This window comes from Delphinus delphis, chromosome 1 (genome assembly GCF_949987515.2).
Source record: "Delphinus delphis chromosome 1, mDelDel1.2, whole genome shotgun sequence".
In the NCBI taxonomy this organism is placed as follows: Eukaryota; Metazoa; Chordata; class Mammalia; order Artiodactyla; family Delphinidae; genus Delphinus; species Delphinus delphis.
The window spans coordinates 133,838,890-133,858,351 of record NC_082683.1 but is presented as its reverse complement, the minus strand read 5'-3'; the positions used below and the strand labels follow the sequence as shown (position 1 = coordinate 133,858,351).

Genomic DNA, 19,462 nt, shown 5'->3' with positions numbered 1-19,462 from the left:
TGTAGAAGCTTTAGAGATTATAGATAGGCACAAAGTAAGACATAAATTGTCATAATCCTACTACTCAGAGAAAACCACTGCTGTTACTCTATCCTTGTATATATCCTTCTAAGTCTTTTCAGTTCATGCAGGCCTCCCTATGTGCACACACACAAACACACACACCAAATTTTTACCAAAAATGGGTTTATACTTTATTTCATAACTTGCTTTTTTTCATTTAACATTATATCATTAACGTCTCTTGATGGCATTAAATATATTTCAACAACATATTATTCTTAATATCAGTGGAGCATTCCATTTTATAGATGTGCCACAATTTATTTAACCAACTGGTGTCCACTTATGTTGTTTCTGATTTTTAAATATGTATATCATAAATGACTCCATGATGAGTATCCTTATAACTAAATCCTAGTGACCATCTGTAATGTTTTCCCATCTTTTAAAGCATCTGATATGTATCACTTAATTGCCCTCAGAAATATTGTATGGATTAGACTCATATTGGAGTTGCTCATCTCCCCACAAACTCATCATCCATAAAAAAAAAAAAAACCTTCTTGGTCACGTTTAAAAGCTGATATTGATAAAAAAGTGTCAGGTGGGCAGAACCTTGCACCATTCTGCTCCATCACCTGCTGAAGGCATATTCTTCACCTTCTGAGTTCTCTAGAGTTGGAATTGGGGTTGGGCTTTCAGACTCATTGTTCATTCTCCAGAAGTGAGATTTTTTTTTTTTTTTCTGGTACGCGGGCCTCTCACTGTTGTGGCCTCTCCCGTGGTGGAGCACAGGCTCCGGACGCGCAGGCTCAGCGGCCGTGGCTCACAGGCCTAGCCGCTCCGCGGCATGTGGGATCTTCCCGGACCGGGGCACGAACCTGCGTCTCCTGCATCGGCAGGCGGACTCTCAACCACTGCGCCACCAGGGAAGCCCCAGAAGTGAGATTTGATTTCTGTTTGGTTGTGTTTTGATCTAATATAGAGGGAAGTACCAAAGAGTCCCATTGATCACACGTATAGGAGGGTAAATGACCTTTCAAATACTGAAGGGGGTTTAGGGAGGCTCTAGGGGTCCCTGGAGCCAGACAGGGCAACTCCCCTTAGGAAGATGGGTGGGTAACCCATTGTCATGGAAATGGATATACTCAGACCTGTTGCATCTGAGAGAGATGGGGCTCCCGTCTGTGGTGGTGGACACCTGAGCCCATCCTCACCCACCTTTTGGGGCTGGCTGCGGCCTGTGACCGAGAGAAGGGAAGCTGTGAGTGGGGGTCATGCCAGGGCCCAGGGCAGTGATGGGAGTGGATGACACAGCCTGGCCTCCTCCTGGGCCCAGCCCTGCCTGCCTGATGGCTGCTAAATGACGCACCCTCCTGTTTCTCTGGTGACTGCTTGAGTCAGGGCCTGGGGCTGCAGCACCTGTTACCTGCGCGTGAGCTAGGGTAAGCCGCTTACCCCTCACCTGCTGGAATCAGACACCGAGGTTACAGGGTGGGATGCTGTGTTACAAGGGACCACTCTGTACTCTAGAACAGGCAGTCCCAATCCCCATACCATTTTTATAATTTCTTGTTGATTGATTTCCTAATATACACATCCTTCCTCCTCTCAGAACATTTATTTTTTAAAATCGGAGTAGATCAAAATTCATTTTATTGCAGACCTGGTTCTGACTGGAGGCGGGATGGAGAATTGAAGCCTTTTAATCTGAAAAACACAGTTCTGACCTCATCATCATTGTTCTCAGAGCAATTTTTTTTAAAGAATTGAATTCCTCTGCATGTACTCTCATCTAACTCTCATTACACCCCCTTTGAATTAGGTGTGGTTATGCCCTCTTCACCCACTTTGAATTAGGTGTGGTTATGCCCACGTTCCAGATGGAAAAGCAATCTGAGAGGTGAAGTGACTTACCTGCGACCACGCCACTGATTCATGTCCAGATCCAGCTGACTGCCTTCTATCTCATCTTATTGCCCTTGGAAATACAGCTAGCCCCAGAGAGCCACAGAGCACTGGCCCAGGAGTCAGAAAACCTGGGTTCTGGTCCTGGCTTTGCTATAAATGGGCTGTGTGCCTGAGGGTACCTCACTGCACCTCTCTGGGCCTCAGAATCCTCACTGTAAATTGAAGAGATTTGACCAATCTCTGACATTCCTTCTAACCGTGGGGCCTCAGCTCAGGCTTGTTAGGTGGAAACAGAAAGCCACTCTGCTTAAACAGAAATGTGCACCTCGGTCCAAGGGTCCAGAGGCTTTCATGAAGCCAAGGCAGGGGCCAGCACCAGCCCAGCAGGGCCTGAGCCAGACAGTGGCTCTCCCAGCTCCCTCTGCGGAACTGCACGAGTCTCCACTTCTCTCAGTCCCTCTGTTTCATTCTTCTCTCTCTGCAAAGTGATTTATTTATTTTTTCTGTAGATCTGCGTCTTTGGCCAATGGTGGCAGAGGCCTCTTCAGTTCCCAATTATAAGTCCAGTTCTGGGGGCCAGCTGAGTCTCACCAAATTCCAATTTCAAATTCCCAGGGAAAGAAATCGATTGGGCAAGTTGAGTTGCCTGTCCACCTTGCTTGGATCAATTGGATGCTGCCGCACAAAGCAGAAATGGTGGCCCAGGTCAGGCCAATGCCCCCCAAGAGGCTCTGTACGCGGGACAGGAATAGCATCTTTGGGAGAAGACACAAGGTTAAGTATAATTCCCTTCCAGATGACATGACATTGAGACCTACAGAAAAAGCACAAGCTCACCAGCAAAGCTGGCCCAAGAGCACATTGGCAGGAATGGCAGGCTGTGGCTCCCCAGACATCCATTCCCAAGGGCAGACATGACAGCCAGGCAGAACTATCCCCCCCAACACACAGTGTCGTCCTTCTGCTGCCTCTGAGTTGGATGACATGGAACTAGGGCACGGGGGAGCTTGGAAAGGGTCAAGGGACAGGGACTGCAGAGACCACTGCCACCAGTCCTTGGGGGCTTGATTAGCAGTGTACCATCATTTGCAGAAAAAAAGACTCAGCACTTCAACTGATCCTGACAGCCCTGTGTCCTTGATGACCTTGTCTCAGTTCTTAAAACTGGCACGTGTGGGAATTCCCCGGCAGTCCAGTGGTCAAGACCCTGGGCCCGGGGGTTCCTCCCATTGTCCAACATACATGCGCGCGTGCGCACACACACACACTCACACTCACACGCACACTTCTGGGATCACGCAGAATGGCATCTGATATCTTCAGGGCCTCCCTTCCTCTCTTTTGACCTGGGACATTTTCAGAACCAGGTGAAGAGGAGGGAAGCAGGGATGAGGGGGGAAGGATCATCCTTAGGAAGACCCTAAGGATGACCTGAAGAATTTTCCACCAAACCATCAGGAAGCAAGAAGAGAGGTTGGAGTCTGAAATACACTGATTTCAATCCAAAACAGTGACACTCCTTGCACACTCAAGTTTCAGGCTGATAGTCAACGCTTTGACTCCCGCTTTGGCTTTAAATGAAGATTTTACTCTCTGGGTAGAGGGAGACAAGGGCAGGGTGGTATGCAAGAGGGCAGCAAGCATTTGCTGTGCAGCTCAAGGAGTGGGGAGAGGCTGAACCGGAGCCGCTCATAGGTCCTGCGGTGACACTAAGTTGGAACTACGTCCTCAGTCACACAGGAGTTGAAGCACAGATAAATCAGAAAGCATGTCCAGATGCCGAGGGTGAAAAGGATGCCCAGGCCTGGTATGGAAGTTGCCTGTTATGTGGGGAGAAAGTCAGGAGGCTGAGGCAAGGTCAGCTCAGCAACTGGCAAGGCACCCTGCACTCCACGGGGGCCTCTAGGCAGCAGCCTCCAGGCTGGGCTAAGCAAGTCCTCCTTCGTGTGCCACGTCCTCTAAGGCTGAGTGGATGTGATGTGGGGCAGAGCCTGCATAACCATAACCACGGGTGAGATTTGATGGGAATGCACCCCTGAGCACACTGCCTTTGGGAGGACGGGGCACCGGATTGAGATAAGGGGCTTCCATGGATCTACCTACCGCTGATTGTAGTTGTTCTTTGGGGGCACACAACAAACATTTCTCCTATGGAGGACAGAAGCGGCACCAGAAAGATCATTTTTCCCTGGTCCAAGATGGCCAGGCTGCTGGGCACCTCATCAGGTCTTGCTATAGGAAAGGACAGAACAATACAGTTGCACTTGGGAACAGGTGCATCCAGGGTGGAGTCCTACTTGGTCATGGTTTCGGAATCACCCCAGGCCTATAGGGGAAGACCCCAGAGAGGATTCAAGACTAGGGAGGCATCCTGGGGCCAGGAGAGGAGTGGAACCAGTGCTTTACAGCAAGAGGTAAGAGAGTGAGAGAGCCCAGGGGAGGTCGGGGGGAACAGAAACCCAGGGGTGTAACACTGGGGCAGGGGCAGGGAGGGCTTCATTACACAGCAGGTATCACATTGGTGAAGGGAATCCATTGGATCGTTTTTTGGTTGTTGTAGTGCCGTCATCTTTTTGTGAAGGGCAAGTGGTGCTCCATCAGCTCCATCCATTTTCTTCCGCCGGATCTGTGGGTCTGTGTCCATCTTTCCTATCAGCCTGAGTTCTTGCTGCTCCTTTGGTCCTCTCCTGAGAGGACTGGGGAGTCAGGGAGGGGCAGAACTGGGGAGATAATTTTCAACAGGAAAGGAGATAACCGGTAGCATGGTTGGCCGTGGAAGGCCTTGACTACAAGCCACTGGGGAAGAGAAACCAAGAGAGCTCCTTGAAGGGTCTGGGAGTCCACTGAACCCCGAGGACACTTTGCAAAGCGAAGGGAGGAGATTCTTTAGGGTTGAGGAGAGACGGGTGCAGGTTACACTCACCGCTTGCTATTCTTCTGTATATTTATTAAAACATCCATCTCCTCATCCACATCCTTTTGCATTTCCTTCAAGAGAGAATTCAAAGCTAAAATCATCATCATGAAGGGCTTTTGAAGTTCCTTTTCCTGCCTCACTCTGCAGACCACTCAGAGACCACCGCAGCATCTTACTTCCTCAAGAATCCTCACCAGCCCTGGGTAGGGTGGCTCATCAGGATGTGCCTGACACGTGCTACCCCTCCCTGTGACCTCACCCATTCCATAGTGAAGTTGAAGCACAGGCAGAGTCATTGGGGGCTTGTCCAAAGTCTCCATGTGAGTCAGAGGCCAGGATCTATTTTACCTGATCTCACACTTGAATAAAACCCTTAGCTGCCTTGGTTCAATGCCTATGCAATCTTCCCCGGTGGCGCAGTGGTTAAGAATCCGCCTGCCAATGCAGGGGACACAGGTTTGAGCCCTGGTCCGGGAAGATCCCACATGCCACAGAGCAACTAAGACCGTGTGCCACAGCTACTGAGCCTGGGCTCTAGAGCCCAGGAGCCACAACTACTGAGCTTGCGAGCTACAGCTACTAAGCCCCACACTCCTGGAGCCCGTGTTCCACAACAAGAGAAGCCACTGCAATGAGAAACCCACGCACCACAACGAAGAGTAGCCCCCGCTCGCCACAACTAGAGAAAGCCCGCGCACAGCAGCAAGGACCCAACACAGCCAAAAATAAATAGATAAAGTAAACAAATTTATAAAAAGAAAACAAACCCCGTGACCTCCCCCCCAAAGATGTTTCTGACACCAGTGTTTTGACCCCTGCCATGTACGTAGATCCTGTGTATCTGCGTTTGTTCCATATTTTACCCAACTCCTGGCAAAAATGGTCAACGCAAAATAAAGTAGACAGTAGCTCAAATGGCACCTCACAGTTATTATTAAGAACTGAAATAATAATAAAATCTTCTTGGCAAATCTTAGATCCGTAAAATTTGACCTGGAAAAATTGGATAGAAATAGTGGTCACAAAGAACTTCTAAGATGGTGACAGTATTAGTGACAATATCTGTTAAGGACAAAAACAGGGTTGGATTGAATATCACAAAATATAAATGAAAAATAATTTGCTTTGGGGCTTCCCTGGTGGCGCAGTGGTTGAGGGTCTGCCTGCCGATGCAGGGGACATGGGTTCGTGCCCGGGTCCGGGAAGATCCCACATGCCGCGGAGCGGCTGGGCCCGTGAGCCATGGCCACTGAGCCTGCATGTCTGGAGCCTGTGCTCCGCAACGGGAGAGGCCACAACAGTGAGAGGCCCGCCTACCGCAAAAAAAAATAATAATAATAATAATAATTTGCTTCTAGGAAAACCATTTTAATAAAAAATGAAAGATCTGGGGAGAGTTTACTGATCTGGGGTAGAAAATTGATCAAGGAATTATACCGTCAGGATGGAAATGATTTCCAAAAAATATCTTCTTGAAAAGCATTTAAAAATGTTCATATACATTTTGAATATGACATTTGTACTTGTAAATAAAGTCAAATATCCTTGAAGTCAATATTCCCCCGGGTCTAAAACATCAGAGTCAAAACGTCCCATATTCTTAAAAGTCTCACCATCACTTCAAACTCATCACGTTCCAAACTGACCTCTTCACTTTCTCTTCTAAATTAGCTGCTTCCAAACTAGCCTGTCACTGTCACCACTTTTTTCTAATCGTCCAGATTAAAACTTTGGTGTTATCATGCACGCTTGCCTCTCCCTCATTCTTTATACTGAATCAATCACCAAGAATGTTGTCTTTCCTTCGCTGCATCTTTCAGATTTTTACCCTTTTCCTTCTGTTTCTACACTTGGTCCAGCTTTCTTCACCTTGAGCAGAGATGCGGCTTCCAGTTTGATATTCTTGCTCCAGACGGCCCCCACCGACTCCCCCGGCGCCCCCAGGCCACCTTGCAAGCAGCTGCCAGCTCAGCTTTCTGAAGTGCTGCTCCTAGCATGTTCTTTGATTAAGAATCTCCAGAGGCCTCTTACTGCTTACACAACCAAGTCCCAACCTGTCTGCCTGTCTTTCAGAAGTCTTCATTATCCACCGCCTTTGTGCCCATTCCATTTTATTTCTCACAGTTTCCCCCCATGATCCCTCTTTTATGACTGATCTCCCCACTGACTGAGAAGCTTCGCGTTCATCCTGCTTCCATGCTGTGTGCAAGCTGTTCCCGTGCCCGAAATAGCCTCCTTTGTGCCTTGTGATACCCAGTCCTACCCACTAACAAAACACTTACTGTGTTTGCATTTTGATATAGAAATAAGACATGCCCTTTGCAGAAAATTTGGACAATACAGAGGAATATAAAAGAAAAAATTAATCTCATCACCTTTCAATAACAGCAATTAACCCTTTTGGTATATTTCTTTCCAGTCTTTTTTCTATATATTTACTTACCAATTTCTTTTCACTTGTTGAGATCAGCCTGTATATATTACTTGCATCTTGCTTTTTTACTTCTCATTAAAAGTATTCTTTCTAAATTCTGTCTCCTATAGTGAATTTTCATTATATAGATGTATCGTAATTCTATTGGCTATTCCTCTACTTTTGAAAATAGTGGTTGTTTACAATTTTTTGCTATTATAAATAATCCTGTGATGAACTTCTTTTTATATATATCCATGCTGGCATTTCTGATTATTCTCATAGGTTAAATTCTGAGAAGTCAAGGAGTTGATAAGTCATGGAGTTTTGATATTTTTGATACCTATTGTCTAATTCCGTTTTAGTTTTGTACAATCTTGTACTCCAATCAGCAGTACAAGAGCATTCTTATCTTGCTTTATAATTGTCATAAATTACAACTTGGCTTATTTGAATGTGGCAGTTATCTAAGTATTGTTTTCATTTGCAGTTATTTGATTACTCATGAGGTAAAACTTGTTAATATATTTATTGCTTTTTAGTAAGATTCCCCTCTGTGGACTGTTCACATATACCCTTTTCCCATTTTCCTAGTTGGTTCTTATTGATTGTGTGAGCTTTGTAGGTTACAGATAAAAAGCTTTTTTTCTATGTCTATCATATTTGTGGAAAATTATTTCTCCAAAACTGTTGCTTACTTTTTCACTCTGTGTATGGTGCTTTTCTGTTATAATTTTTAAATTTTTTGTATTGTTAAACATTAACAATATTTCCTTTGTGATTTCTTCCATTGTAATTATATTTGGACCATCCAGTTAAATACATACTTCTTATTTTTATTTTTAAAATTCACTTTATATACTATTTCAGTTTATAGTGTTAACTGAGTTAAGCTTTTCCCTTATATAGTCAGGCAATATTCTTTTTTTTTTAATTAATCTTTATTGGAGTATAATTGATTTAAAATGTTGTGTTAGTTTTTGCTGTACAGCAAAGTGAATCAGTTATACCTATACATATATCCACTCTTTTTAAAATTATTTTCCCATATAGGTCACTACAGAGTATTGAGAAGAGTTCCCTGTGCTATACAGTAGGTCCTTATTAGTTATATACTTTATATATAGTAGTGTATACATGTCAATCCCAGTCTCCCAAATTATCCCTCCCCCCACCACCATTTTCCCCCCTTGGCGTCCATACATTTCTTCTCTACATCTCTCTCTATTTCTGCCCTGCAAACCGGTTCATCTGTAGCATTTTTCTAGGTTTCACATATATGCATTAATATACAATATTTTTCTCTTTCTGATTTCACTCTGTATGACAGTCTCTAGATTCATCCATGTCTCTACAAATGACCTAATTTTGTTCCTTTTTATGGCTGAGTAATATTCCATTGTATATATGTACCACATCTTCTTTACCCATTTGTCTGCCGCTGGGCATTTAGGTTGCTTCCATGACCTGGCTATTGTAAATAGTGCTGCAATGAACATTGGGGTGCATGTGTCTATTTGAATTATGGTTTTCTCTGGGTATATGCCCAGTAGTGGGATTGCTGTGTCATATGGTAATTCTATTTTTAGTTTTTTAAGGAACCTCCATACTGTTCTCCATAGTGGCTGTATCAATTTACATTCCTACCAAAGATGCAAGAGGGTTCCCTTTTCTCCACACCCTCTCCAGCATTTGTTGTTTGTAGATCTTCTGATGATGCCCATTCTAATTGGTGTGAGGTGATACCTCATTGTAGTTTTGATTTGCATTTCTTTAATAATTAGTGATGTTGAGCAGCTTTTCATGCGTCTTCTTTGGAGAAATGTCTATTTAGGTCTTCTGCCCATTTTTGGATTGTGTTGTTTGTTTTTTTTAATATTGAGCTGCATGAGCTGTTTATATATTTTGGAGATTAATCCTTTGTCGGTTGATTTGTTTGCAAATATTTTCTCCCATTCTGAGGGTTGTCTTTTCACCTTGTTTGTACTTTCTTTTGCTTCGCAAAAGCTGTAAGTTTCATTAGGTCCCATTTGTTTCTTTTTGTTTTTATTTCCATTACTCTAGGAGGGGGATCAAAAAAGTTGTTCCTGATATTTATGTCAGAGTGTTCTTCCTATGTTTTCCTCTAAGAGTTTTATAGTGTCTGATCTTACATTTAGGTCTCTAATCCATTTTGAGTTTATTTTTGTGCATGGTGTGAGGGAGTGTTCTAATTTCATTCCTTTACATGTAGCTGTCCAGTTTGCCCAGCACCACTTATTGAAGAGACTGTGTTTTCTCCATTGTATATCCTTGCCTACTTTGTCATAGATTAGTTGACCATAGGTGTGTGGGTTTATCTCTGGGCTTTCTATCCTGCTGCATTGATCTATATTTCTGTTTTTGTGCCAGTACCATATTGTCTTGATTACTGTAGCTTTGTAGTATAGTCAGAAGTCAGGGAGTCTGACTCCTCCAGCTCCGTTTTTTTCCCTCAAGACTGCTTTGGCTGTTCAGGGTCTTTTGTGTCTCCATACAAATTTTAAGATTTTTTTCTTCTAGTTCTATAAAAAATGCCATTGGTAATTTGATAGGGATTGCATTGAATCTGTAGATTGCTTTGGGTAGTATAGTCATTTTCACAATATGGATTCTTCCAACCTAAGAACATGGTATATTTCTCCATCTGTTGGTATCACCTTTAATTTCTTTCATCAGTGTCTTATAGTTTTCTGCATACAGGTCTTTTGTCTCCTTAGGTAGGTTTATTCCTAGGTATGTTATTCTTTTTGTTGCAATGGTAAATAGGAGTGTTTCCTTAATTTCTCTTTCAGATTTTTCATCATTAGTGTACAGGAATGCAAGAGATTTCTGTGCCTTAATTTTGTATCCTGAAACTTTACCAAATTCATTGATTATCTCTAGCAGTTTTCTGGTGGCATCTTTAGGATTCTCTATGTATAGTATCATGCCATCTGCAAACAGTGACAGTTTTGCTTCTTCTTTTCCAATTTGTATACATTTTATTTCTTTTTCTTGTCTGATTGCCATGGCTAGGACTTCCAAAAGTATGTTGAATAATAGTGGAGAGAGAGGACATCCTTGTCTTGTTTCTGATCTTAGAGGAAATGCTTTCAGTTTCTCATCATTGAGAATGACGTTTGCTGTGGGTTTGTCATACATGGCCTTTATTATATTGAGGTAGGTTACCTTCTGGGGTGGTTTTATCATAAATGGGTGTTGAATTTTGTGCATCTATTTTCTGCATCTATTGAGATGATCATATGGTTTTTATTCTTCAATTTGTTAATATGGTGTATCACATTGATTGATTTGCATATATTGAAGAATCCTTGCATCCTTGGGATAAATCCCACTTGATCATGGTGTATGATCCTTTTAATGTGTTGTTGGATTCTGTTTGCTAGTGTTTTGTTGAGGATTTTTGCATCTATATTCATCAGTGATATTGGTCTGTAATTTTCTCTTTTTGTAGTATCTTTCTCTGGTTTTGGTATCAGGGTGATGGTGGCCTCATAGAATGAGTTTGGGAGTGTTCCTTCCTCTGCAATTTTTTGGAAGAGTTTGAGAAGGATGGTGTTAGCTCGTCTCTAAATGTTTGATAGAATTCACCTGTGAAGCCATCTGGTCCTGGACTTTTGTTTGTTGGAAGATTTTTAATCCCAGTTTCAGTTTCATTACTTGTGAGTGGTCTGTTCATATATTCTATTTCTTCCTGGCTCAGTCTTTGAAGGTTATACCTTTCTAAGAATCTGTCCATTTCTTCCAGGTTGTCCATTTTATTGGCATAGAGTTGCTTATAGTAGTCTCTTAGGATGCTTTGTATTTCTGCGGTGTCTGTTGTAACTTCTTTTTCATTTATAATTTTATTGATTTGAGTCCTCTCCCTCTTTTTCTTCATGAGTCTGGCTAATGGTTTATCAGTTTTGTTTATCTTCTCAAAGAACCAGCTTTTAGTTTTATTGATCTTTGCTCTTTATTTCTGCTCTGATCTTTATGATTTCTTTCCTTCTGCTAATTTTGGGTTTTGTTTGTTCTTCTTTCTCTAGTTCCTTTAGGTATAAGGTTAGATTGTTTATTTGAGATTTTTCTTGTTTCTTGAGGTAGGCTTGTATTGCTATAAACTTCCCTCTTAGAACTGCTTTTGCTGCATCTCATACGTTCTGGATCGTCATGTTTTTGTTGTCATTTGTCTAGGTATTTTTTAATTTCCTCTTTTATTTCTTCACTGACCTCTTGGTTATTTAGTAACATATTGTTTAGCCTCCATGTGTTTGTGTTTTTTACCTTTTTTCCCCCTGTAATTGATTTCTAATGTCATAGCATTGTGGTCAGAAAAGATGTTTGATATGATTTCAATTTTCTGAAATTTATTGAGGCTTGATTTGTGAACCAAGATGTGATCTATCCTGGAGAATGTTCTGTGCGCACTTGAGAAGAAAGTGTAATCTGCTGTTTTTGTTTCCTTATTAATTTTCCATTTGGATGATCTGTCCATTGGTGTAAGTGAGGTGTTAAAGTCTCCCACTATTATTGTGCTGCTGTTGATTTCCTCTTTTACAGCTGTTAGCAGTTGCCTTATGTATTGAGGTGCCCCTATGTTGGGTGCATATATATTTATAATTGTTATATCTTCTTCTTGGATTGATCCCTTGATCATTATGTAGTGTCCTTCCTTGTCTCTTGTAACATTCTTTATTTTAAAGTCTATTTTATCTTATATGAGTATTGCTACTCCAGCTTTCTTTTGATTTCCATTTGCATGGAATGTCTTTTTCCATCCCCTCACTTTCAGTCTGTATGTGTCCCTAGGTCTGAAGTGGGTCTCTTGTAGACAGCATATATATGGGTCTTGGTTTTGTATCCATCCAGTGAGCCTGTGTCTTTTGGTTGGGGCATTTAATCCATTCATATTTAAGGTAGTTATCGATACGTATGTTCCTATGACCATTTTCTTAATTGTTATGGCTTTGTTTTTGCAGGTCCTTTTCTTCTCTTGTGTTTCCCACTTAGAGAAGTTCCTTTAGCATTTGTTGTAGAGCTGATTTGGTGGTGCTGAATTCTCTTAGCTTTTGCTTGTCTGTAAAACTTTTGATTTCTCCATCAAATCTGAATGAGATCCTTGCCAGGTAGAGTAATCTTGGTTGTAGGTTCTTCCTTTCCATTACTTTAAATATATCATGCCACTCTCTTTTGGCTTGTAGAGTTTCTGCTGGGAAATCAGCTGTTAACCTTATGGGAGTTCCCTTGTATATTATTTGTCATTTTTCCCTTGCTGCTTTCAATAATTTTTCTTTGTCTTTAATTTTTGCCAATTTGATTACTATATGTTTCGGCGTGTTTCTCCTTGGGTTTATCCTGTATGGGACTCTCTGTGATTCCTGGACTTGGGTGGCTATTTCCTTTCCCATGTTAGGGAAGTTTTCGACTATAATCTCTTCAAATGTTTTCTCTGGTCCTTTCTCTCTCTCTTCTCCTTCTGGAACCCCTATAATGATAATGCTGTTGCATTTAATATTGTCTCAGAGGTCTCTTAGTCTGTCTTCATTTCTTTTCATTCTTTTTTCTTTATTTCATTTCACAGCAGTGAATTCCACCATTCTGTCTTCCAGGTCACTTATCTGTTCTTCTGCCTCAGTTATTTTGCTATTGATTCTTTCTAGTGTATTTTTCCTTTCAGTTATTGTATTGTTCATCTCTGTTTGTTTGTTCTATAATTCTTTTAGGTCTTTGTTAAACATTTCTTGCATCTTCTCGATTTTTGCCTCCATTCTTTTTTTCTTTTAATTTATTTTTGGCTGTGTTGGGTCTTTGTTACTGTGCGTGGGCTTTCTCTAGTGGCGGCGAGCCGGGGCTACTCTTCGTTGAGGTGCGCAAGCTTCTCATTGCGGTGGCTTCTCTTGTTGCGGAGCACGGGCTCTAGGCACATGGACTTCAGTAGCTGCAGTGCGTGGGCTCAGTAGTTGTGGCTCGAGGGCTCTAGAGTGCAGGCTCAGTAGTTGTGGCGCATGGGCTTAGTCACTCCGCGCCATGTGGGATCATCCTGGACCAGGGGTCAAACCCGTGTTCCCTGCACTGGCAGGTGGATTCTTAACCACTGTAACTCCAGGGAAGTCCGCAGACCTCATATTAAGAGGTTCTGATATAATTGCTATGGGGTGCAGCCAGGTGTAAAGAGGAGCTGTTCAAATCCACAGTACAGGTGATATCAGCACATAGCCAATGTTAATAACTACTGGTAAAGTGCTAAGGACCTGGTTCTCATCAGGAGCAAGCATCTGAAGCACTGAAGAGTTTTGAGCAACTGTGCCCAAACTTGGAGGTTTTTATTCAGTTCATCTGGGCCAGGGCCTGGGTAAATGGACTTTAGAAATCCTCCAAAGTGATTCTCAGTGCATCCCTGGCAGAGAGGCTGTTACAGGATTATCTATGTTGGCTTCTTCATTTGTCTGGTTATCCTTGGGCTGTACCACCTTAATTTGATTATTAAGTTGGCTTCATTACGATTTTAATATCTGGTAGAAGTAATGCCCCCTTACAACTCTTGAAAAATTTATAAATAAATGCTTTTGTCTATTTATGCTTCTGCATTTGTTGTTCTCAAACTTCTACCTGGGGAACACGAACAAAACCCCAGGGTGCCAGGCCCATCAACACAGGGCCTGAGCTCTGTTTCCTATATTTGTGCTCCTGGTGATTCTGAAACCCACCAACGTCTGTAAACTGCTATTCTAGAATCTAGATGATCCTTTTAGTAATTATTGAGTTCAAAAATAATCTTACTGGGCTCTTGGTTAGATTCACATTAAACTTCCAATGCTGCCTTAAGACTCACCTTAAGGCTCACTTCCTCTAAAAGGACTTTTCTGGTTACCCCAACCCACATTCGTTACTCACTTCTCTAAACCCCTGGTTAGTTGACAACCAGTCATCATTTAGCTTGGTACTTACTTGTTATTTAATTCTTTTTTTGCAATAGAGTTTGGGTCTCTTATTAAGCTGTAAGCACTTGCAGGGCAGGCTCTGGCATCTCCTTGCATGATTCCTTGTATGGTACTGGCCCATGGAGGGCACTCAGTAAATGCTTACCTTTATAATCTCCACAAATTCCTGGAGTTTTTCAAATTCCTGGTCCATTACATCTTTTATCTAGTGAGGAAGAAAGGCAAAGAGCACATCATTGAATGTGGAGTTGTCTTTCAGGCATTTTAAGCTAAGGGCTGCAGCTGCTCCCCTGGAATGAGCTAGATAAAGATTAAGGAATGTTCTAATAATGGCCTACTAAAGCCACTTTCTTCCCAAGAGTCTGTGAAGGGACTAGGGTGAGTGTATCATCAAGTCAACACCAGCAGCAGCCTTGGCACAGCTTGGATCTGGTCATTGCAAGGCTGCCATGTGGAGCTCAGACCACAGCTTCAATTACACGTTCTTGCTTGAGCATTTCCTTTGTTCATAAATATGCTATAGGTGATTCCGTCAGAGAAACAAGAAGAGGATTCTTGCTCTGCAGCTTGCTCAGGGGAGGAGTATTAGGACAATGGAATTGGTCCCTGACTGCCCCCCAATTCCAGGTCAGCCCCTCTCACTCTGTCACTAAGGTTGTATCTCCCCACCCTTATCAATGAGATATCTTAGAGAGCCCTTATCATTCAAAATTTGGGTTTAAGCACGAAACAAGTAAGAAACAGATAACCTAAGCTGCTGACACTTAAACATTCTAGGGGATTTGGGCTCAGTTGGTTTGATTGCTTTTTCCATGCAATTTCTGATTTTCTTTACTATTCAAAGTTAGGCATTGCATTTTCCTTGAAGCTACACTTTTTCTCCGTGAGCTGAAAAGTCTCATCCTGTTACCTGTTTTATCTCCTTCATTTTTTCCTTGAGCTCTTCCCTCACCTCCCTGAGTTCATTCTGAGAAAATAAAATAGAGAAGGAGTAAAGAAATGTCTTGGATGGAAGGGAAACAGTCAAAAGGAGGAAAGGAAAGATCCTGGGGCATTGCCAAAAGAGGAGCAGAGAGATAGATGCCAGCAGGGAGGAAAGAAAGGATGCTATTAAGAAAATAGGATAGTGGGACACACAGACATCCAGTACCTCCAGATGTGATGCACTTTGAAAAGGTCATACTTTCACTCCTGTGGTGTGAGAACCGAAAAATGTATGGCCTAAGTCTAATGGTGAGGAAGCATCAGACAACCCAAATTCAGGGTCATTCTACAAAATAAATGATTTGTCATCAAAAATGACAGTGTCCTAAAGACAAGGTCGAAGAACTGTTCCAGACGAAAAAAGACTGAAGAGACATGGAAACTAGATGCAAGGTGTGATTCTGGATTGGATCCCAGACCAAAAAAGTTATCTTCTCTTTTGTTATGAAAGACATTAGTGGGATAACTGGTGAAATTAGAATAAGGGCTGTAGGTGAGAACTGTATCAACATTAATTTCCTGCTTTTGATGTTTGGATAATTGTACTGTGGCTGTGTAAGAGAGTGTTCTTGTTTTGAGGAAATATATACCGAAATTTGAGAGAACCACTTGCTCGCAGATGGTTCAGGAAATATATATGTTATATATAGGTGTGTGAATATGAAAGAGAGGAAAAAAACCCAAGATAAAATGCCAACATTTGGGAATCTGGGGGAAGGGTATACTAGAACTCATTGTACCATTTTTTGGAAAATATTCTGTAAGTCTGAAATTATTTTAAAATAGAGAGAACCAGAAGGAAAGGAGTCACAGGGGCTGGAGCAGAACTGTAGATGTCGGCAGTTCACCTGCTGCAGAAGTTGTTCTGTTGGCCCCACCTGTTCACTGGGCTGATCCAACTTCCTGTCTCCTGGGTCCACACACCTACCTTTAGCTCCTTTGTCCCTCCTGGTTTGGTAAATGGCCCTTCTTGTTTAGCTCCTTTGTAGTCATATGTCTGTTGGTTGGAAACAGAGACACAGAATATTGGAAACTGCAGGCGTGGGAGGGTGAGGCAGGAGGGATGACCCCGAGTTTCTGCTCCTCCCTTTGGGTCAGCGCAGAGGTAACCTGGCCTCACCTGTGCAGGAGTTTCCTCCATCCTTCTCCCCTCTCTGAGCTCATCTCATTCCACTCCCTTCCTGGCCCACTGGGCCTCAGCTTTCTGTCCCCTCCACAGACATACTCATTCCCACCTCAGGGCCTCTGTGCGCACTGCTTTTTCTGCCCACAGCGCTTGTCCTCAGCCCTCCAGGGGCCGCAGGCTTGTCCTACAGCTCTCAGCTCAGAGGAAGGCCTTCCTGATGCCCTCAACCCCCAGCAGCACCCCCAGTCACATCTCCCTATTTTAATTCCCTGCATCATAGGTAAAACTGCTGAATTTTTCCTTATTTATTTAGGTATCCGCTTTGTTCTGTGAGAGCAGAGAGCTTGTCTCTCTCTCAATATATCCGCCAGCATCTGGGACAGGTCTTGGCCACCAGGGACAGCGAATGACCCCTGACTCCAAGTCACCTCCTCATGTGTCTTAGGCCTGGCTGCCGGTATGGCCTCAAACAAGCTTCTTACTCTGATCAGCTCTGGCTTCAATTCCAGGCAAACTGCCTTGTAGTTCTTGTTCTTCAGAGACAGAGGCTGGGATTCAGGCTGCCAGGCATCAGGACTGGGGAGGACCCTCCACCCACCCGACCCTGCCTGTCCAACTGCGCTTAGGCTCAGGCCCACATACCCCCAGCGCCTGGGCCAAGATAACTCACATTTTCTCATGCTCTACTCCTCTCATGAGTGACACCTGCCTGTTCGGCAGGCAGCCCTCTCCCTGGGGAGCTGGCGGGGGTGAGGGCTGGCGGGGACACTTTAAGATAACTCAAGGAAGCCGTCTAAGTATTTTTTCAGGAGCATTGACTTTGGAGGTAGACAGACAGACTTGAATTCTAGTCTCAGCTGCCCTCCTTACCAGCTGTGTTGACTTAGGCACGTTATTTAGCTTCTCTGAGCCTTCACTTCCTCGTCTGTAAATTGTGGATGATAATTACCTTTATCTGATGAGGTTCTTGTGTGCCTTAAACACGCGGGTAAGATGCGGGCCTGGCTGGGGTCATGGCTCCGGAGTGGCCGGGATAGGGGTGGGGCATTTCGGTGCTCCTTTTCCTGGCGGGGGTCCTTCCCACCCCAAGCCCAGGGGTCCATTCCCCACCCTCCTTCCCGCCTGAGAGGCCACGTCATGCTCAGAGGTAGAAAGAAAAGCCGAGGGTTCGTTGGGGACTCTCTGTACCCCCCAACTCCATCCAGTGAGAGTTCAAAGAGGCCCCACATTGGCCAGCAACGTTTCTCCTTTACCAGGTTTGTTTTCTTCAGTTCTGCCCTCTTGGCCGACATGATGGAGGAGGCCAGAGTGTTCTTCAACTTCCCAACCTCCCCACAATGGGCCCCCGGGACCAGGCCACTGCAGGTTACAGGCTGAGGTGAGGGCAGGATGCCCACCTCTCTGTGTGTGGAACAGCTGAGGTCACAATGCCCAGGACCTGCATGCTGGCTGCAGTGTCGCTGCAACTTTGAGCCTGGGGTGCCTCGGCCGCTGAGAAGAGGACCTCAGGTCGGGTTCCAAAGCCACGAAGTCTCCCTCCTGCAAGGGGAGAGGGGCTGTCCTGGAAAGCCCACCCTGAAGGACCACAGCCAAGCACAAGGCACGCCCCAGGAGAAGCAAAAATTGCCGGCTCCTTTCCCAGAGGGACCCACCCAAAGACCAGGAGGAGGTGTCTGCCCTCAACAACGAGCTTCTCCTGGAAGCCCACACACCTGCTCTCCTGACCCTTCCTCGAGCCTAAAGCTATTTTGGGTTGGGATGCCCTGAAGTCTCTCCGGTTCAAGGTGCACGTACTGTGCTAATCCGGGGCTCTCTGTGCTGGGGGAGGGGTGCCAGTCTCGGCAGGACGATCTCTGATGCCCAGGCCTGACTGCACAGCTGGCTCTGTCCCCTCTCCCCTCCTACACCCAACTCCATTCTTTTCTCCTGGTTTTTCTACTATCCTGGAAGAGCGTTAGGGCAAGAAGCAGTATGTGGACAGTGCAGTTGGTGAAAAGCCCAGATGACGGGCGATGAAGAATACTGAGGCCATCCTGAGGGTAACTATGATTTGTGTTTTGAGAGTCAAAGGGATGTAGCCTCCCTGGGACCTAAAATTATTCAGCATTCAGGTTAGCAAGCCTAACTGGACGCTGAATAATTCTCTTTCCTCTTATCCTTGGGCATGCCTTCTTCCCTCTACTACCTGCTACAGAAAGGGCCAACTTGGGAATTCCTAGAACAGACAGTACAGGAAATGATGCAAATTGCACATGAAGTGCGTGTCCGCACCCCGGACGTGACTTATCACCCTCACCTTCCCATTTCCTGCGCCTATGCCTGTCCTTCCCAGAGGCGCTGAGCATTGGAGCTTCTTCAGAGTCACTTGCAGCATTTCTGATGCATTTCCTAGGGGGTTATTTTGCAGCTCCCAACCTGGTGAGAGCCTTCAATCTCAGCCCATCACAACCAAAGGAGAACGTCCGTCACTGTTCAGTGGGGGAGGGGAAGAGATGGGAGGGGAGGGGAGGAGAGAAAGTGGCGGGGAGCTTCCCAAGCTCCTCTCCCCCTTGTAAATGAGGGGTTGGAAAGCTAAGGTCCTTTGACCACTGTGCTCGGTCCTCCCAGATCCACTGGCCACATGGCAGGAGGGCCCTTTCTCCACAGGTTTCCAAAGTTCCCATAGGCTTGAGCAGGAAACTACAGTGAAAATGATGGTCTCCTTCTCAACATTTACCAGCTCTGCGAAAATGGGCACCTTCTCGTCTTTGTTTGGGGCTGAACTCCTCCTGGGCCCGCAGCAAAGTGTCCTTTGCTTGGCTGAGCAGTTGTTAAATGAGTCTCCTCTTGGCCACGCATGTCACATGAGCCCACTGGCCCATATAGCAGGAAATTGGGTGTGAAAGGAATCAAGGTCTCATTGTGAAAACTGCTTTGTAAAGTAGAAAATTATACACACACACACACACATCATCATCATCATCATCATTTGGACAGAAATTTAACTACAGACCCACAGCTCCAGGCTTGTGCCTTCGTATAGTACTTGCTATTCGTGTCCTCAAATACATCATTGTTGTCATCAGTATGTTCTGGAAGGGCTGGGAATATGTTTAATGAACCTAAATAAATGAGTCTGTTACTTTCTTCACTAAGATTTTGCAACTGCGTGAGGCCCTAGGTGG

The 19,462-nt window shown here is 44.2% G+C and overlaps 1 protein-coding gene across 1 annotated transcript; it reads right to left on the bottom strand.

Annotated features, from left to right (window-relative positions):
• Positions 1-3,493: 3,493 nt before the first annotated feature.
• TEX35 (testis expressed 35) lies at positions 3,494-17,590 on the bottom strand. Its single transcript, XM_060009724.1, is given in 10 exon segments — positions 3,494-3,734; positions 4,018-4,040; positions 4,042-4,062; positions 4,418-4,610; positions 4,838-4,902; positions 14,334-14,393; positions 15,099-15,155; positions 16,101-16,169; positions 16,781-16,831; positions 17,552-17,590. Coding segments are annotated over 10 exon segments (639 nt in total). The 3' UTR covers positions 3,494-3,673.
• Between the last annotated feature and the right edge of the window lie 1,872 nt (positions 17,591-19,462).